Below are 20,097 nucleotides of genomic sequence, written 5' to 3'. Positions count from 1 at the left end.
GCAGTGGCTGTTATGCTGCTGTTTACCACCAGCTCATCTGAGCTCAACAGATCTGCTCTGATTCTTGGTGCATCAGAGTTTCTAAACTTTGCACCTTCAATGCAACATCCTGTGTGCAAAGTGCAGGCTTGTGGCTGATGTGGGGTAAGTGTTAGGTAAATCTAAAGTCTTGTCGTCGTCAGGCATGATTACCTTCTCATCAAGGACATCAAGACAAAAAGGGAAAGTTAGAGTTAAATCCTCTGGGGCTATTCAATGAAACATCTGCCATGGGTGGTGACCTTTTTGAACCACCCACCACCGCCCTGTGTTCTTCCAGCATTCAAGCCTCATTTCAAAAAGCACAAGGGGTGGTGAGAGAGTGAGCAGAGATATTGGTAAAGCTTTATTGGACAACCCTGCAGGGGCACCCCCCACCAACCTTTTCTTTTTTTCTGTGCGCGCGCGCAAGAGCAGCTGTCATTGGGTTGAGGCGGGTGCCCGCGCGCTGCATATAGCGAGACTATCCTGTTTGAAGATTATGCTGCAGCTCCTGGCCATCTTGTGTCAGACAGGATGAGACTCTGAAAAAAAAAAAAAAAAAAAAAAAAAAAACTACGAACACAGGAGCGTTTTTTTCACCATACGTCCGCTGACAGACGAACACCACAAAGGCATAAATCACGTCTGACCGCGGTGTGTACTGAAAACACCTCATACGAACTGTGGATTATTCCGAGGACATCGTACTGAAACCATGAGCTGGGGGTCAGAGCTATGGGTGAGTCTCAGTGTGCACTTGTAACGTTTGTTCACAATGTCGTTATCGAGCCTGTGTGGACATAACGGTCCACAGATAAAATAAACATGCGTGTGACGAGGCGCAGTGGCTCCGTGTTTTTGCCGCTAAAACGACGTTTTATATGCGCCTCTTTGTGGATGTTCAGCTACAGTGATGTTAGCCAACAGGGGGCTAATTTGTAGCGGTAATCACCGGAGCTTATGTGTTTTTGCCCATATGTCGGCAACGGTGGTTTGTGTTATACGCCCCCTTTAATATCAGTCTAACATAGTGTTGTTAGCGAGGAGGGTGAATCCGCAGCTAGCTCAACATCCATTTTAGTTTACGTTTGAGCATATCAAACCACGCTTTGCACACACACCCCCCTCACTATATAACATAGCTGCTCCTGCGGTGCCAAGTTGTCGAGGCTGTATGTTCAGTGTATCTGCAGACACACTTGTCTTTTGTAACCATCTGATAACAAACACGTACATTTAACACTGTCAGTGTTGTATTGTCACTGTCAGTAGAGGAAGCAGATGAGGAGGTTAAGTTCTCTTATTCTATCTGCAGTCAAAAAGGGCAGAAAAGCACAGCTGTTAAACTACAAGCAGTGGTGAAAAATAACTGGATTATTAACCCTAACCCTAACATAAATAGCTAATTTTCCTTCAGATGTACAGTAGGCCTCTTATTCATCACCATGAGGAAAAAAGGGGACATGGTTTAATCATTGATTTTATTCACAACCCCTCAAATCTGGGGCTGATAAAGTATTTGTATCTACATATGGAAATGTCTCTTAAGTTAGTCTTAGAGTTGACCACAAATTGTATTTCATTTGACTGAGTAACCAGAACATCATGCCACAAAGCAGGTTTACCTTATAAATATTATTAAAGTTTGATTAAATTCATCAGGCAAACAGAGCCTTTGTGAACACCACTAGAAGATAAAGTAGCCTGGTGAGCTTACTACAATGAATTCCTGTGCTATGATGTCACTTTTTAAAAAAATCCCACTTAAATTCACTTTAAAGCAGTGCTGAGCTTATTATAACGCAGTACTGCCCCTTATCAAACCAGCCACTGTATCAGTGGTATTTCCCTATTTTCAGACCCATACTCACACATTTAAGGCAGTGTATTATAAACTAGAGCCTGGTAATGATGAAGATTACAGGACTGTATCAGACTATTTTTATGACTTGATAATAAGCAGTTGCAGTGAGTGGAATTCCTGTTGTCAGGGTTTTGTTTCAGTGGGCTCATGTTGTTATTTTGTTGTGGAAATGATCCACTGGGAAAGCTGTCATTCTGCTGTCTGTGTGCTGACGAACAGCCTGGCAGAGGTGCGAGCTTGTTGTTGCAGGATTCACTGCACATTTTGAATGAATGGTGGGATATGTTCAGTTTATGTGTATTTGTGTGCAAGGGCAAATGTGCAAAGGAGTGTGTACTGACAAGTTCCTACATGGAGTCAGTGTTTGAACCTGCAGCAAGCAACACCTGTTTTTTTTTACATGCATTATTCAATATGATGGATATTTCATGTTATTGAACTTTGTTTTCAGCTGTACACCACTGATTCTGCAGAACACCTGATCACAATACTTACAGTGTTTTTCTCTGGTAAAACTACAGTCTAAAGTCAATATTATGAGTGATTTGTTTCTCCTATACCAAGCAGCAAAGAGGTCTGGAGATAGTTGAATCAGAGATGTGTTTTCCTTTCTAAGAAGCACTCCCCTGAATTCTCCAGTAATTTACCTGGTCCAAAGTTCACAGAGGAAATCACATCGTACTCCACATTCTTTGTGTTTTCCCAGTGATGTCAGTGTAGTTTTACTTTACCGCTGCAATGCTTGACCGAGAAACACTGCTGCCCAGGTAGTCATGCAAAGCGAGCGTAGCCTGAAGGTACTTTACAGGCTTTCTTGTGTACCTAAAGTCTGGAAAACGTTTGCAAGTTTTTTAAACAGAGACTGAACTTTTGCAGAGAATAATGTATTGCAACCAGATGCTGGCTTTTTTTTTTCCTTTAGCGGGCTGAATGGAATCCAGACACTTGTTTCTTTTAGCCTCTGCTACAGGGCAGCAGGCTGAGCTGCTCAGAAGTACTCCACAGGTACCTGTTGCCACTGGAGAATACACAGAGTTTGTTTTCTTGTTGTCCCAAATAGAAGTAAACAGCGAAACATAGTAACACTAGCAGTGTGGCAGCACCCACACATTTATGCAGAGCAAGAGCAGGATGTTGTGGGTTAAGCTAGAGGTACATTAAGCAGTTATTAGGAGGGCTGCAACTACTGATTATTTTCATTAGCAAATTAATTTGCCAGCTACTTTCTTGATAAATGGATTAGGTCTATTAAATGTCAAAAATGTTTGATTAAAAAGCTGATTACAGTAATCCAAGGCAATGTCTTCAATGCATGTTTTATCCAGTTAACAGTCTAAAACTATGTAGTTTACATTTATATTAAGAATAGATAAGCAGTAAAGTCCTCACATTTGAGGAGCTGAAATAAAAAAATGCTTGGTTAGTTAATCAATTATCATAATGGCTGCTGGTTAATTGTCTGCCAATCAGCTAACAGATTAATCAACTAATCACTGCTGCAAATCTTAAATCAGCCTGATTTGTCAAAGTAAAATTCAACACTAGTTACCCTGGATTCCTTTTATGCTAGCTTTAAGGGCAAGAGCCAATATGCTGGACATCAGATTCATTTTCACAGTGTTATGATCACTAAAAAGTTAGATGGTGCAACATGACAGACGAAGGATGAGGCACCACATGCAGTACACATTTTATCATGCTCATCCTGTTGTTCCTCACCTGTAAACAGGAAGGTAAATCATATGTCAGTAAGTGAAGTCACAGTTGAGCAGGGTTTCTTAATGTCTTAACATCCATGACTGCTGTAGTGAGGTAGTGCAAACAGGCCATGCTGTGATATTCTTCCCCATTACTGCTTCCTGAAGTTAACAGCATGGAATTGAAATTGTGTTACAATAGAGGACGGGATTGTTGTGTGAGCTGAAGTGAATCAAATGATATTGATGGTACCAATGGTATTGTAGCTTACTTGATTGGACATTGTGGATGTGGGAAAGGTTATGGCTGGAAAACTGTGTTCACATTCAGACAAACTAACAAGGTAAACAAACAGAAATGAGTGTGGTGGACCTCTATTGTTTAGGCTTTCTGAGTCACCATGAGTAAAGCGCCACAGTCAGTTGATAGACTTCAAAATGTTGAATGCCTTTGGTGCAACATCATAGCACTGATTATAGACTTCACTGAGTTTCTTAGAGACAGACCCTGGGAATGTCTGCTGCCATGAGAATTATGACCATCACTGTCCCAATCTTGTAACATTAGCAACAAGGCACCAACAGAAGTGTTACAAAATTTCATTCAGAGTACTGAAATGTACTGGAAGACAGCAGAGTTTTTTCATTTTTGTGCAAACAGAGAATGAAGTAAATAGATCAGCATCACACAGCATGCACAGTAAGGACCCCAAAGCCCTTGCAAAAGAGGCATTATGTACAAATGCAACCAGGAAAAAGGAAGTGGAATGTGGTGAAACATGTGACTGTTGCTCAGCGGAACACAGAGGTCAGAAAAAAATGAAATTACAATTATTATTTTTTTAATCACTAACTATAAAGGCATTACAGTCTGAATAACCATTCTATATCAAGATACATGTGCTTGAGGTGTTCAAGAAAGTTTGAAGAAAGGGGCAACCGCAACGACTCCGAAGTACTTCCTTTTGGGGCTTGCATGTCAGAGCTAGAACTGGCACTCTAAGCAGCAAAGGTGCCAATAACCAGGCCAAATTTGTCTTGTGAAGAAAGATCAAACACACACGTGGTTGTACCACACGCATTGCACACACACATACACATACACAACATACTATGAATAAATATCAGCAGTACATAATAGTAAAAAATGAAAACACAATGTTGAATATAATTATCTGGCTTTACATTTAAGTGTAGTAACTGCTACACCTTTCCACTATGACACACCTATAATGTTTCACTTCTCTCGTGTGGTTAATTTGGGAACTGGATGTAAACTACATTTCTCACAGTTGTGTGCAGAAGTTGACTAACTCTATAGTCTGTGAAAGTGTCTTTTTCTGTTACATAATATATTGATGAGGTAACATGGACAAGGTTGAAACTCTTCTCAAGGAGCAGCAGCTAAAGGTGAGTTGAACTGCACAGGTGTCAGTGTCATCAGAACTGGTCAGTGGATGGTCCCTGACTGAGCCTACTTTGTTACGCTGTCATGTTCAAATGGTTCGTTACTTTGCTTATTCAGTGTCAACCGAGGCGTGAATATCTGTGGTCGTCTTGCCATCAGGGACAGATTCTCCAGTCTTTTTAATTGTAGGCACATGCCTATCTGTTGCCCATCGCCCTTAATGTAATTGAGAAGGGAAAGTGGTATTGTCTGGAGGGGTCTTTTAAAAGTCATTTGTTTTCTCTCATGTCGTTAAGTGATGCTCCAGACTTTGCTAGAGGGGCACAGGCAGAAAAGTTCAATCAAAACCTCATGGTCTTGTTTGTGTGGATTTCAGTCGTGTATTCACAGGCGGGGAGATATCATGGCTAATCTCCTGGCGGTGTTATTTTGAGACTGAAACAGCCTGGTGTTAGACTGAGATTTCCTCAGTGTTTTCTGATGTTGTATCTCATTTCGACTCAGACTCTCCCCACCTCCCATCCCTCAGGGTCCAGACTCATCCCCTGCTGCTCACTTGACATTCAGGCCACTTCCAGGCCTGAAACCTGAGCTAGTTTGTTTCCCTCTGTCAGTGTGTTGGACTTGGGGGGGTGGGGGGTGGTCAGAGACTGAAACCTTTGGCAGACTACGACAAACATCCCTGCACCCCCCACATTAAATCTTATACTCATCGCCACCCACCTGCTGACTCAGTGAAACCACCGCAAGCCCATTTTCTCTTCACCTCTTTCTTTGAGCTCCTGTGATGGTAAAATAGAGATGAATGGATCCATGTTGGATCTGAAGGCCCCAGACTGCACCCCTGGGGAGTAAAGAGCAGAAAGAAAGGAGAAAGAGGGGGGTAGGTGATGGGGTATTCAAACAGAGTAGGTTCACTTTGACAAATGTAGGATATATGGAGATGAATTACAATACAGAAGCATACCAAACTTTTGTTCTTATCATCTTAACACTATGATACATCACATATCTTTGGGAGTCTGAGAAAACAAGACATTTGAAGACATCTCATTGGGCTCTATGTTTTAAACAAATAATTGATATATTCTGTCCCAGGCGTAGTCCTTCTGCTTCCTCAAAACTGAATAGGGCAGGTCAGCTATTTTGTCATCTTGTCCATGAAAAGGTGACTCAGTCCTTCCCACCACAGACTGCTGCAGCCTCTAATTTTTAGCCACTGCCTCTTCTGTTATTTGTAAATCCAGCCTTTAATCACTGCTGCGACTGTGGAAATTATACCACTGATGGTCCTCAGTCACATGAGCGCTGACATATTGTCACCTAAGCCTTATAGCCTCCCATGTTCTCCTAATTACTGCTATATTGTACTACATACTGTAAGCCCCATTTGTTCTGTGACAGCATTGAGTTTCCCTCTGCAGAGTAATGGAGGAACACTAACACAGAGATTGACATGTTGCTGCATTGTTGGCTCTTTTATTGCTGCTCAATGTGGAGGAGGGTGAGCAAGGAGCTGCACCATCTTTTTTTTTTTTTTTTTTTTAAATGCAAGCCTCTCTTTTGGAACTGCTTGTGTTTAAAGTGTCCCTTATTGTAGGAACAACTGTGTGGCTTATAAACAAGTAGTAACAGCAGTGATAGCAATGCACAGAGGCCACTGAAAAGCAAGGACAAAGAAGTCTCTTTCAGTTTTTTTTTATAACAGACACATTTCAGCTTCAAGTTCAGTTTTCACGTATGGAACAAAACAGTAACTAGAAATTCCCTCATTTGGAACAATGTCATCTCTAGAAAATAACAAATGAAAGGGAAACCTCCCAATGTGCTTAAGAAAATAATAGGTGTGTTAGGGCTGAATGCAAAGAGAATTTGTATTTTCTTTTAGCTGTGTAGATAGGTCCTCTGGAGTACTTTGTGGTCTCTACCCCCTGCTGTCTGCTGCTAGCTAGAGTGTGTGCTAAAGTGCTAATGATGCTAATGTAAATTTTCTGTTATTTCAGTTCTCCATCTGTCCTCTTTTGTGATCAGGAAGTGTGGGGATGTTTCTGAGGCCAAGAAACAGTGGGCTTGTTGCCTTTGTGACAGCAGTGGTCTGTTGCTTCCTTAAAAGGATACCAGATGTGGTCAATAGACATGCTCAGTGCCATGTGAAGGTTTTTAGCAGTTAACTTCATGGCTGCTTAATGTGAAATGAGTCAAAGCTGTATTGAAAACTTGCTCATGTAGCCATGCAGTTACCCCACATTTGTCTCCCACTGCTCGAAAATATTCTAACTGCTGAAGATAGGTCCAGCGTTTACTCCAGCCCACTCATGCTTTTACATTTTTCTCATTTGCTCTGTTTTTGGTTTGTCCTCTCTGTTTTCATCATGCTGACTCACTGGCTTGGCCCTCTCCCTTGGCTCTCTGAGGCAGATGTTAATGGATACTTGCTATAATGTGGTTACTCAACATTTCTCAGTTTAGATTTTCCCTCTAATAGGAATTAGCTTCACATTTTTTGTTATCGAGAGGATGTGTGCGCTTAAGGAAGCCTCATGCAAGATTGTGTAGTAGCCTATAAGATGTTTTCAGATTTTTTCTGCTCTAACTTGAATATCTATCTTAATTTTTAAAAAATATAATAATTACCTATTAGCTATTTTAATAGGGCAGTATATGGTGGTGTTGTGGACAGTAATTAATGTGCATGATGATAGACAGAGAGGGAGAACAGTTGTAGCAGTAAATGACATTTGAAATTATATCCATCACTTCCTCTAGCGAGGCCTGGCTACATTCAATAACAAACACAGCCTTTCTCACAAACATAATAAGTTTGCCTGTCTCCTCTGAGTTGGTGCTACTCCTCAGTATTAGCATAGAAAACAGTGGCTGCAGCTGTCACGGATACAAGTGTATTAAACACACTCAAAGATCTGAGTCTCTCCAAGATGAGTAACCTTGTCGTGTCAGACCCGACTGTTAAGAAATGCCGTTTTTACTCACATCCTGAGATGAGGCATGCCAGGGTGGAGTGAAAGTGCTACCACACAATTTAGAGAAGTTGCCTGAAAAACTGTATATGTTGCTAGCATAAAAAGGGACCGCCCAGAGATTTGAGCTCATTTTGATGATGTAGTGAATGTACTTACGTTCTCCAAGTCCTCTGAGCCCACCCTCCAGAAATTATTGTAGATATTCTAGCATTAGCATAAAATCTTTTGTAGCAGAGAATAGAGCTACCTTCTCAAAGTCCTTGTGGGCTGTTAGCAGGTTAAACTGTTGGCTTTTTCATCCAGTAGAATAAAAGCTGCTGAGGATCTCAAAAGCAAAAGCAAACTGTGTGTGTGGTATAAGAGGACGAGATGTAGTAGGAGATCCAACATAATATCTTTGATCTCTAGAACTCTCAAGAATTGAGTGCATTTTCTTATCTACAAAATTATTTCCTTTAGAGTAAATGTAAGTAAATGTGAGAGAGGAAGTTTTTCGCTTTACCACAGATAGAAAACTATGTCATCAACCACAGCAGTTATATGTCTATCTGGCTTAACTACTATCTCCTCACAGGCTATACTAGCCATATTTTCCCTATCTTGTCTCAGGACACCTTTCTGCAGTATCTAAGCTAAATGAGCTAAATTAAGTAGGTAAATACAGCATCAGCAACAAAAACAGGGAGTACCACTTTCTCACTCAGTTGAGGACGAAAACAAGTGGTCTGAGACTCAAAAGAGAAATACATGGTACTTGGCACACAGTATGGATGAGTCCTACTGCAGTATGACTTGATCCACAGGGGACTGATTTGACTCTGGTCATTTGAAGCTGTTATTAAGCTGTAGCTGTAGTGAGTGAAGAGCCATTGCAAGAAGAGAAGCCTTACATGACACTGACAGAAAAAGCATCAGACACATCTATTTATGAACTGAAACTGTAAGCAAGACGTACAGCTTGCTGAAAGTGTAACACACATAAAATACAAATATGTTTAATCTAGTCTCTCATTTGCTACCATCGTGTTTGGCAGCAGACTTAATTATAAGCTAGTGCTGTTTGTTGGTATGTTTTTTTTTTTTCAAATTCCACAAGATCCATGGGAACTGTGATTACATTTAAAGACTGACACCTATTGGCAAGGAAGTATAGTAATCACAAAGGTATTATTTTGACCAAGTGCAAAGGAACCTGTACTTATTATGTTCCTCAGAGGAAAAGGTGCACAAGACATGTCATGGCAGCACATAGCATGAGTGCCTTGGCAAGAGATTCACCTGAACTGTGAATAGCGCCTATACTATTAGTGGGCAGCTGAGCAGGGGTGTCATTTACAGTTACACTGAGGTCAGTGTCAAATCACCACTCCTGTCACAAATCATGCCATTGGTTAGCAGTTCACCACCGGACAAGAATAACATGGTGCAGCCTGACTAATACTGAATTTTTGAATCTGATGCTGATACTCATATTTGGAAGTTTAAAGAATGTGATAACAATATATTGGCCTATAATATTTTTTAAAAACATTAATACAGACATAAACAAACAATCTTGATAGAGTGTCCACAGTGTACACTTTCCATAGAAGGCGCAACATAGGGTTTTCTCTCCACAGGCATATCTCTCTACGCGTTGCCTTCCATTGACTGCATTGCAGCTCACATAGATGCGAACGAGCTCCTAACTTTATCTCTGAGTGATCAATTTACAGGTACATATAGCCAAAATCACAGCACAGCTGTTATTAATTTTTCACATTTAAGCATGGTCTAGCCACATACTAGGTTTTAAATAATTGTGACCAAGATGCATATAGAGCGGGACATTTTACAGTGTAATAACTGACTTAAGATAAGAATTCCCTGGTAGACAAACTATGTAACAGTGAGTGTACTACAATTCTCTGTTATCTTGTTACCAGTAACACTGATACTGATATATCTGCCATACATTATTGACCTTAGTTCCAGAGGATTGGCTTGAAAACTAACTATATCAGCTGAAAGTGACACATTTTACTAAATTACAGGCCACTAATGCCATTGCACTGATATGCAATTATTTCTTCATCAATATTCCATCATATTCCTTGCTTTAACTGCCCATATCCATATAATGTTATCAAGCTGATGGGCTATGAGATGGCCTATCACATTCAAATCTGGATTGCTTCCAGCTCGTTCACTGAAGGAATTCAGCTGAAGCTAATAGCTTGCTATGCTGTTTATTGTATGAAGTGTTATTGCAGTTCTTTCATATTGGGCATAGTCTGAAGTTCAAAGATTTCCCCAATTCCAGATAATGTGTTATATAAGAATTAAAGAGCTTTAGCCTCCAAAAAGAACAAAAACAGCTCAACAAGAACAATGGCTAATGTGTGTTCTCTGGCCTCACAGGATTAATCCACACAACAGCCTATTGGGTGGTGAAGGTAGTTGCAAGGGAGGTGTAGTAATCAGATTAATAATGGCGTCATTTAATCAAGTTCTGTGATGGTTACAACATTTCTGTTGTTTCCTCTCATTACACCTTGTGTTCTGCCCGGGTGGTGTATGCTTCGAATGATGAATATGTTCTTGTATTAGGCATTTCCAGGATACTGGATGTGTGGATCCAGTCTTTGCATGACTGTATGAAGGATCTGTTAAGTGTTAACGGTTCTGCTTGACTGAGACTTTTTCTTCCATTGTATTATATCCTTCAGAGATGGATTAACTTCATTCATGGCTCCTTTTTTCTACTATGAAAAGCACGACCATGTTGCGCAGAAGAAGTGAGTTTTTTGTTTTCCTGGACAGTGTTCGCTCTGTGATATCAGAGAGGGAAGAGCAAAAAGAAGAGAACCACCTGAGCCCTTATGAAGAGTATCTGCAGGTGCTGCTGCAGGTGAAAATGACCAGTTCTGTAAGTGAGCAGTAAAATAATTCTCACAGTTATCCCTTCCGTTCAAACATACAGTAGAACTAGTCAACAACTAAGCAACAAAGGCTGTGTGAGAGTCATTCATTTTCTGTGATACGTACCATTGTACAGTACGATGAAAAAAGAGTTTCCGCTTTGTAAAATCAAGAACTTGTAACATGCCAGCTTATTTATTCTACAAGTGGCAGAGCTTAAAAAAATCTGCAGTAAAAGTTTCCTTTTGATGTCCATGAATGAGGTGACCACCCTTCCAGTTATTATGACTCACAACGGAGAGACAACAATTTCCTGTTGCTTAACTGCCAGAAGAAGGGTTGGCTTTTCTTATTGAGTGAAGTGACTACTGATACTGCTCACAACTCATAAGTGCTGCTGAAGAACACCTGTTCTTCCACCGTGTAACTTTAGCATGTTCAAGAGCAATGTTGAACTGTAGATCACTTAAAACGACTTGGAAGTCATTAAAATCCAGTGAAGAAACTGTCTCAGTTCAGTGAGTGGGAATATGCAGTCAGAGCTCAGGTCTGATAGCCCTTGTTTTCTGTACATGAAAACCACTTAACTGTGTGGACTCAGAGCCCAATAGAATGAATTACCAATCATGGGTGCAGAGGCTGCTGTTGCTCAACAAAGTTACATTTTGTTGCTTTAAATAACAACTGGGGCTGGGGCTGGGTAATAAAATCATAATAATTATCGTGATATACTTTTTCTCTATAGAAATACAACAAATGGTTAATAAAGGTTTGATATAATTCACTTCCATGGCTAGATAGCATGCACAAAAAAGAATCACAACCTACCAATCATGTCCCAGGAAAAGAGGTATGCATTGTACAAGTTAGGTTGTAGATTAGTTTGGTTAAAGTTTATCATTATAAATGCTCTCAGATTTGTGAAGTGTTCCATGTGTGTGAAGTGTATGTCACGTTCTGATCATAGAGTCTGTCTGTCTTAACTTTCACTCTGGAGCAAAAATCAGCCTTAAAACATGAGGAAATAATGATTGACACTTATCGTGATAATTACCAATATCAACTAAAGTTCTCTCGTGATAACTACTGAGGCTGTGTAGAGGCAGGCACAGTGAAGAAACATTTTATGAGCACAAAAGCATGATACACGTGTGCATACACCAACACGCATTCTTAAATTTCAGGCAGGCAGAGGCGTTGTTTCTATAAATATCTTCATGGCATGCAAACAAGAGCTCTTATACCTAAGGTCACCCACCGCCTCAAACAGCTGTTCATATTCTGCAGAAAGTTTGTGAGTCTGTACATGTGTATGTGGTATTTGCCTGTGGACAAGTGTGTTTCCTTCTGTCAGAAGAATGTTTTGCATGTCACCTAACATCCTGATAGTGCTAGTGAAAATCTCTGTGCTAATGTTAAGTTCAGAGATTTTAAAATAGAGATTTATAGAAGAACGAGATAGAAAATAGAAGATTTATGTGTTGTATTGTAAACTGCATGAGCCATAAAGAAATCATTTGTTTGTATTCATGTGCTAAATCCTCAGATAGCTGAGGGCAGCTATTCAGTGGTCCAGCACATGATCATCTGTCTTTGTTTATGTGTGTGCACGTGCATTTTTGTGTGTTTGAGGCTACTGTCTCTCTTCCTGTGACTCGTCTCTGACACAGGGGTTACACCGGGCTATGGCGGCATTGTTCCGCCCTGCTTTCTTGGACAAAGCCCGGTGTGTGTCCGAGAGAGGGTTTGGCATCTCCCCCCAAATATTTGCTCTTGCTGCTCGACGCCCACTGTCGCAAGATACAGTGAAGCCCTGCATTGACCAACTCATGTTCGACAGCAGATATTCTGTGGTACTGAATGCAGAGTTTCTCTGAGTCATTTCTCTGGTGTGTCCTGACTGATCATTAAGAGGCTGTACACAGAGCTTTGGATAATCACTAAAAGAACAGGCTCAGAACATTAGACATTTTCCGCGTCTTTGCTGTATTCATCAAGGCAGAGCTACTGTTGCTAGAACAATTGGGCTGCTTATTAGTATCAGAATTGGCAGGACCTTCACAGCCTAATGAACAGTTTTGGATGAATGTAGCTTATTTGTCACCTCTCTCATTCTCAGTGCAGTTTAGAGTTTGTCAACTAACTAGATGCCTAAAATAACTCATTCATTTTTACTGTGAAAATTATTTTAGACAAGCGTGTAAAAACCACACTGAAACCAGCTTCTCTCACTTAAGAGAACAAACTAAATAGGCGTAGGCTATGGGGCTTGAATATTACGCAGTTAGTACATTCATCATGGCTTATGACACACCAAACAGTTAATAACATGGACTCCAGGTCAGTACATGTTCTGTATGGGGTGTCTGTCCAGGTCCAGGTCAGTTGAAAGAAGTGAGCTTTTCTACTGAAGTAGTTTGCCAGGGCTTTAAATGTTTTCAGCACAAGCCCATACTCCCCAACCTGGCCCACTGTCCTTGCTCCTTGCTCAATACACTGAGCCATTAAAAAAAAGACAAAAGCATCTATAGGCCTCTTGTCCCATTGTCCCCCTTCCAGCAGAACATCTGTCCCCTCAACCTCTGTGGATTACCCCCTACTCTAGTGTGACGTCTGCACTTCTTTGTCTCAGCAAGATTCCTGTCAGAAGCTTGATTTCATATAATCTCCACTGACACAATCTGAAACCTTGAAGCTAAGTCTGGAAAGAATGAAACTTAGTTGCGAAAGCTTGAAACCAAATTTTGGAAAGTTAAAGAGGTTTTTTTTTTTAGTCCTTGCAGAGATGAATTCACACCATGGCATCAAATTTCATTGTTGCAATAAAACTTTTTACACTTTTTACACTTATTTTAATTCTGATCTAAATGCTTGTAGTTTAACAGTTATCTTAGTCTGATTAATGGATACATGGAAGTAATGCCACAAATGTGATTTCTGTCAATTATATGTTTAGGTAATGACTATGTTAAACCTGAACTTTTGCTCATGCAATGCAGAAACTAATCAGGCACCCATCAGTGAAATCCTCTATAATTACATCCATTCTACAGTCTGTACACGACCAATTAAAGATAGACTGGGCTAGAATTACCGAATTGTTCGTATTTAGTGTTAACAGAGTCTAGCCAAAGTCATCCCTAGTGCGTAAGCATGATGTCTAACTCATCTGCATTTACATCTTTTTAACATATTAGTCAGCGATTTCCTTTTCCTGTTATCTGTTCATTCCCCTCAGTCAACCAATGAAACTGCTCAGTTTTTCTCTTCTCTTGTGTTTTTAATGGTGTATTGATTGTTGCTGTGATCATCAGAGCAGTAAACCGACTTTGCAGAGGTGGTAAGGCTGTAATGAAATGAGAAGTGTCCCCAGGAGCATTTGTTCAGAGGTTTTTAAACAGTGCAGCTCTGTTATCACCAGCCTCGTTTTAAAGTGGTTCTGCTCACTTTTCTGGATCTGTCTGTTGTAGAAGTTTTTGATCCATGATCTCATTGTCTTGTTTTATTCTTCTTGAAAAGAGAGGTGATCATGGTAGGTGTTTTTTTTTGTCTTGTGCTGTCTGCATTCCTTCATCATGAATCAACATGTTCTGAGGTTAACAGCTGTATTATTATGTGAAACCCATGAGTCTCTCGGAAATTTGTGGTCACGTCACAGGAAGTGCTCACCCCATGTGGTAAATTTAATTTAAATCTTGGTTGTTTGAAATTTACTAAAGATATAATAAAAATAATAATAATGACAACATCAACAGCAGCACTGTTAAATACACTGCTTAATATGCCAGGGATGTATCTTTAAATTAATTATGCCATCCTTAGACATTTGCTCAAAGAAGATCACATTCCCTATATCAAATCATTCCCCTACTACAACTCCTGCTGATATTGAGGGAATGTTATTACTCTCTGCTACCCTCTGTGGTAGAAAGAAGAAGAACAGAAAGCCAGATAACAATTTACCTGCTTTTAGTGTGGAACTCAGATAAGGATTTGGTGTCAAGTGTACTTGGGTATCTTATAGGCTCAATCATGGAGCACATGCTATATAGCTTTCCTATCATTCCCTTGTGCTTTGCCAGGGAATCTGAAACCATGTGGGAATGGTGGTCTCTGCCAATAAAAACAATGTTATATAAAGGTTATTGATAAATGTAAGTATGTTGAATCATTGAACCATAAATAGCATCAAAACAGAGTTCAGATCAGCTTTCTTGTTGCCTGCTTGCTACAGGAAAACCACCAGCCAGATCGTTAACTGTAATTGCTGCAAGGTGAAGATGATTAGGACATGATATTTGTATGAGACCATGTCTGTCTGCTCCAGGGTCACCTTGCCTTATGCTTGTCCTTGTGTTTCTCCTCCGTTAGTGTTAAACAGAGTAAGGAGAGAACCCCTGTGTTGCAAGGGATGCAGGTCAATGGCCCCTCACTACGGTTGAGATCAAGAGATCTGATCTGGTATGGTAGATAAATAATGTGCATTAGTTCAGATTAACTCAAGGTCCCATACATTAAACTGCACCATAATCCTCATCACCAGTTGGGAAGGGTTGGAGGTCAGGAGGCTGATCCTTAAACAAGCATGTATTTGTTTTCCTACAGCACATGGGCAACCTACATATATTTAGTAACCGCCAAGTGTCTCCTTTGTTCTCTGTTTGAACCTGTTTCTCATTTCCTGGACAATAAAAAATATTTAGCTAAGCAGTTGTATTTATTTTTCTTCATGTACTACCACAATAGTACATGCATCACAGTGAGTGGGATTGTGTCCTGAAATAACAAGCAGAATGGGGCTGGTCCGTCTCCCGAAGGGATCCCCCACTTCTTCCCTCCTGGAGGGACAAGGTCAGGTGTCAGAGGCCACAGATGACAGAATGGAAGTTACGTTGAGAGCAGGAGCAGCAGTTATTAGTCTTTGGTACGGCGCCATATGAGGAAGCTTTGCACAAATTCATGTGCAGGCTTGACTTCATCAAACTCTTCAGCCAACTGTGACTAGATGACTGGCACTGTAATTTGCATGTAGGGCACACACACTAACTTGAGTAACTGGATTCATTTTACACAGTCAGTCAAATGATTTGAAATAATAAAAAATAAAAAATGGGAATGGTCACAGCTGCTTTGGCATCCTGATGCTTTATAGTTTCCACAGGAGTGGCAACAGAAGAAAGGAGAGAAATGGAATGAGTGGAAAATGATTTTGTCCTTACCTCTTTGTCTTTGGTTTGGAAAAAAATGTGTTTATAATCAAGATCGTAGCCAGAAGTACAGCTGAAAAAGTTGAAGAGCTACATCGCAGCATTTAAATGAATTCAAACTCCATTTCTTTTAGAAGTTTTCTAGTCTCTATTCTCTCTGTTGAGTCTCTTTCCCTCTACATGCCCATGTGCTTTGCTTTTGTTTACGTACATATTTGTGTTAGTGGATCTGCTTTCTATGGTCAGAGAAATGTACAAAATGTATGGGGAAACATACTTTACAAGCTGGAATGGTGCACAGACAACAATGTGTATACCTGTGTCTGACACTGTTTCATAATGTGTTGTTCTCTTTGATACTTCCTTCACTCAGATTCATAATTTATTAATCTGCTCTCTCTCTTGCTGCTGGGGAATATATTTGTTGATGAATTTTCCATTTTACTTGAGCATCTGCCTCCTCTGCCCCGTTTGACATTTGCAAAGATTCATGAGCTCAGAATGACTCATCATATTGTAGATCATATTGTACAACCTTTATGCTGTTGTTTTATTTTATATATTTTGTTACATTTCAAATATGGCACAGTGAAGTGGAGTTCATGAGGCCCCAGCAGCCCAGGCTAGTCCCCCTCTAAATTTAATCCCCTCCCATGTAATCCCGCCTCTTCTGTCATTTCTACTCCTTTCAAGCCCCCTCCCTCTGTTTTTCCGCTCTCCCTCTCTCACTATCCTCCTCTCCCATCCCACTTATTCCACCTTACGCCTGATGGAGCATTAAGCCTGAATACTGTGGGCAGCCGTGTCCTCAGATTCAGAGTGGTGTGTGTGTGAGAGAGGGTGAGCCAGTGCTGCTGCATCGGTTCCTCCCTGCTGCTCTCTAGGTTCCCTGCTCCTTTGAAAAATTTGGGAATTACTTGCTACAACTGCACAGTTTCTTTGTTATTGTGTGGGAGTGTGGGGTCAGCGGACATTGTTCCCAACCCAGGCACGCTCTCACTAATCTGAGCTCACTCTGCTTTGGATACCTGGAGGTCTTGCGGATGACTTCTCTAACCTAACCTCAGCCTATTGTTGTGCTGCTTTTGGAAGGCGGACCAGTTGGATGGACATTTACTAGCTCTGGATATCTCAAAAAGGGTACACATTCCACGCTGAGACACGTTGGATAAGATGGTGCCCCTGCAAAAAAGGGTAATCTGAGTTATGCGTGCGGAGGAGTGTGTGTCAGAGAGAGGAGGGTTTCATGTGCATAATGTGGCTGCATTGATGTGTGCTGGTTGTTGTTGTGTGTTTTCCTCCAAGAGTGGTTGCAGTCTAGTGATAATGAAGTAAGCGCTGTTTGATTACTTTAATTGGCACATGGGTCTTTGGGCATTAAAGGGGAAGGGAAGCTTGTTGTAAAAACAAGAAAAGCAAGAGATAGGTGTCTGAGGACAGACAAAAACAAAGACGAGAAGTGACAGGGCTGAGGAGTTGCCTCATAATTTTAGTAAAATTTTAATTATTGGGTTTTATCTTCATTCCTCTGCTGAGTGGCTGGTTGATGAGTGATTGCTCATTGAAACTGACTAACAATGCAGACTGGAAACCCCACCCCCCTACATTCAAAGCACTCTATTGTTTTCCTTGAGTACTTCAACTGGTTTAATTTGTGAATGCAGTTTCTAAGGTGTTCAAGAGATTTCATATGACACAATGTGATTTTAGTTAAGTATATTGCACTGTGTCTTTATCATGATCTTATTCTGACCAAAAAAAATGCAGTTACATAAAGATCCATCAAAGTGCTGCGCCACCATGTAGGCTATAGTATAACACTCAAACTTTTCATCACCACAACCGCTTCCTGTGTCTTTGATATGAAAATGCTTTTAGTGCAGATATGCTCCAAAGCAGCCATAGTGCACACTGCGTGGTTTGCTCAGAGAATCAGTCGCAACCTTTCGTGCTGACACTTCGCAACCTTAGAGTGTTGTGCCAGAGGAACTAGTAGCTGGACTCAGGAAGACTCCAGACATGGTGGAGGAGAGGATGGGGGACTGTTGGAGCCACACCAAGGTCATTTATATATATATATATATAAAATTGTACACTGTCATAAAAAGATCTTTTCAAAGTTACCATGTGATGGGTAGTAAATCGTAGCTGTGATGTGTGTGTGTATGTGTGGTAATTGATATCCCAGATGAAATGCTGTCTTTTCTGAACTGATGAATTTCAAGACGTGACCTCAGCCAACAAGTGGCTCATTTTTTCCTCACAAGTCATGAACAAATCATGAATAATGAGTTCAGCCTGAACAGCTGTATTTGGTTATCAGTAGTGTAGGCTGTTGTGCCTGTTTTTACTATGAACCACACTTACTCTCTGCAACAGATTTCACTTTAAAAGGATATTAAAGATACAGAGAGAAAACTGGCATGTCATGTTAGTGTCTTATAATGATGGCATCTGAAGAGGACAGTGTCAGTCGTAGGCCTGGCACGCCACCTTTGGAGGTGTTTCATGTCTGAATTGCAGCCAAGAGAGTGGGTCAAATGCTATTGTGTGATCAGTGAATGAGAATAAATGCAATGACTACGTTTATGCCTGATTATTTTGGTTGAAGGGAGCCAGATGAACAATATTCCCAAAACAAATGAGGCAATGGGTCAGTGTCCTTATTGAGTTGATTTAATCTGTCACTATGCTTTCTCTGTATTGTAAATGATGAGAGATTGCTGTCTCCCTTGTTCTTCAGTGATTTAATCATTACATCTTCTTCTATTCTGCAGGATCAGTTTGACAACTTGGAGAAGCATACACAGTGGGGGATTGAGTTTGTGGAGAAGTACACCAAATTTGTCAAGGAGAGATCAGAGATTGAGACCAACTATGCAAAACAAATTAGGTGAGTACTCAAGCTGATGATGATCCATATTTGGGGTTACAGCACAATAATTCAGGTGGCTGTTTTCCATCCAGACAGCTTAGATACAGAAATCCCCCTCTACAGCAGGATATGACCTACTGAAGTGTCCTTGAAACAAGAGACTGGATCCTTAACAGTTCATTATGTAGCTGACCCTGACCTCTGACCTTCCTCTGGAGGGGGAAGCTGAAACAAGAATTCCCAAATGGGTTGTAGTACGTTAACAATGTTACATTGATCATCAAATAAAAACTTATGTTTTCATAGTGGCAGTGCTGTTTCTCTGCAGGGAAGCAGAATTGCTTTATGCATGTATGTTGATATATAAGGAGGATGTCTACACCCCCGTCCATCCTTTTCTCTCTATTCTATAGAGAATCTCTCTGTCTACCTCTCTCATGCATGCACACTGTCTGTTGTTGCTGGATTCTGCTTCAGGCAAGAGGAAGTCAGGTTGTGGGGGGATGGGGAGGAGCTTGTGTCTCCATAGAGACTAGTAGGTATCAGCATTATCAACCCCAGGTTTGACCCAGATTTTTTTTTCCTCCAACCACAACTGTCGGCTCCGCCCCCATCCATTTTTTTCCACACATACTATGTTTTGCTGCAGTCACTGATTTTTAAGGGCAGTGTTGGGAGCATGAGTGGTCCCGCACTGAAAGGATCCATCTCCTAAGGGCTCCAGCATCCCAGCACAGTGGGAGACACCACCAAATCCAGGATCCTCATCTTTAAAGAGGCCTGGCAATATGGCTAATGCTCTAAGTATTGACTCCCAACCCCCCATTTCATAGCGACTAGCCAATACCAATGATGCATGCACTTAGCAACCCCCTGAAACAGATCCTCTACAGACCACACCACTCCTCTCTTTGAGAGTTAAGTCAGCTTGAGATAATAGGACTAGCTGTCTGTGTTTACATGCATGCATTACCCTCATACCCCTGCACCCACAAGCTTGTCACAATCAAAGATAGACACATATTAAACAGAAATATATATTTTTACACGCACAAATACTGTCCAACTTATGAAAAGCAAATGACTGATGTACAGAGAGTATTCAAGCATACTTATAAAACTTAAACTTCTGGATGATTCTTA

General features: G+C 40.7%; 1 protein-coding gene across 17 annotated transcripts in view; it reads left to right on the top strand.

Moving 5' to 3' along the window:
• The first annotated feature begins 276 nt into the window (after window positions 1–276).
• The window catches only part of LOC108898806 (formin-binding protein 1), a 58,438-nt gene continuing 38,617 nt past the window's right edge, over window positions 277–20,097 (top strand). For 6 of the 17 annotated variants that reach the window (XM_051072975.1, XM_051072980.1, XM_051072977.1 and 3 more), the window contains exons 1-2: window positions 17,996–18,140; window positions 18,857–18,972. In XM_051072975.1, the coding sequence (XP_050928932.1) occupies window positions 18,099–18,140; window positions 18,857–18,972 (158 nt within the window). In that variant the 5' untranslated portion in view covers window positions 17,996–18,098. Of the gene's footprint in view, window positions 761–4,875; window positions 4,993–16,859; window positions 17,274–17,994; window positions 18,141–18,856; window positions 18,973–20,097 lie in introns of those variants that run through there. The other 11 variants (XM_051072976.1, XM_051072984.1, XM_051072985.1 and 8 more) reach the window with 7 other exon arrangements.

The sequence above is a fragment of the Lates calcarifer genome, linkage group LG9 (assembly GCF_001640805.2).
Source record: "Lates calcarifer isolate ASB-BC8 linkage group LG9, TLL_Latcal_v3, whole genome shotgun sequence".
In the NCBI taxonomy this organism is placed as follows: Eukaryota; Metazoa; Chordata; class Actinopteri; family Centropomidae; genus Lates; species Lates calcarifer.
Note: the sequence above shows the minus strand (reverse complement) of the source record. Positions and strands in the feature narration are given on the sequence as shown.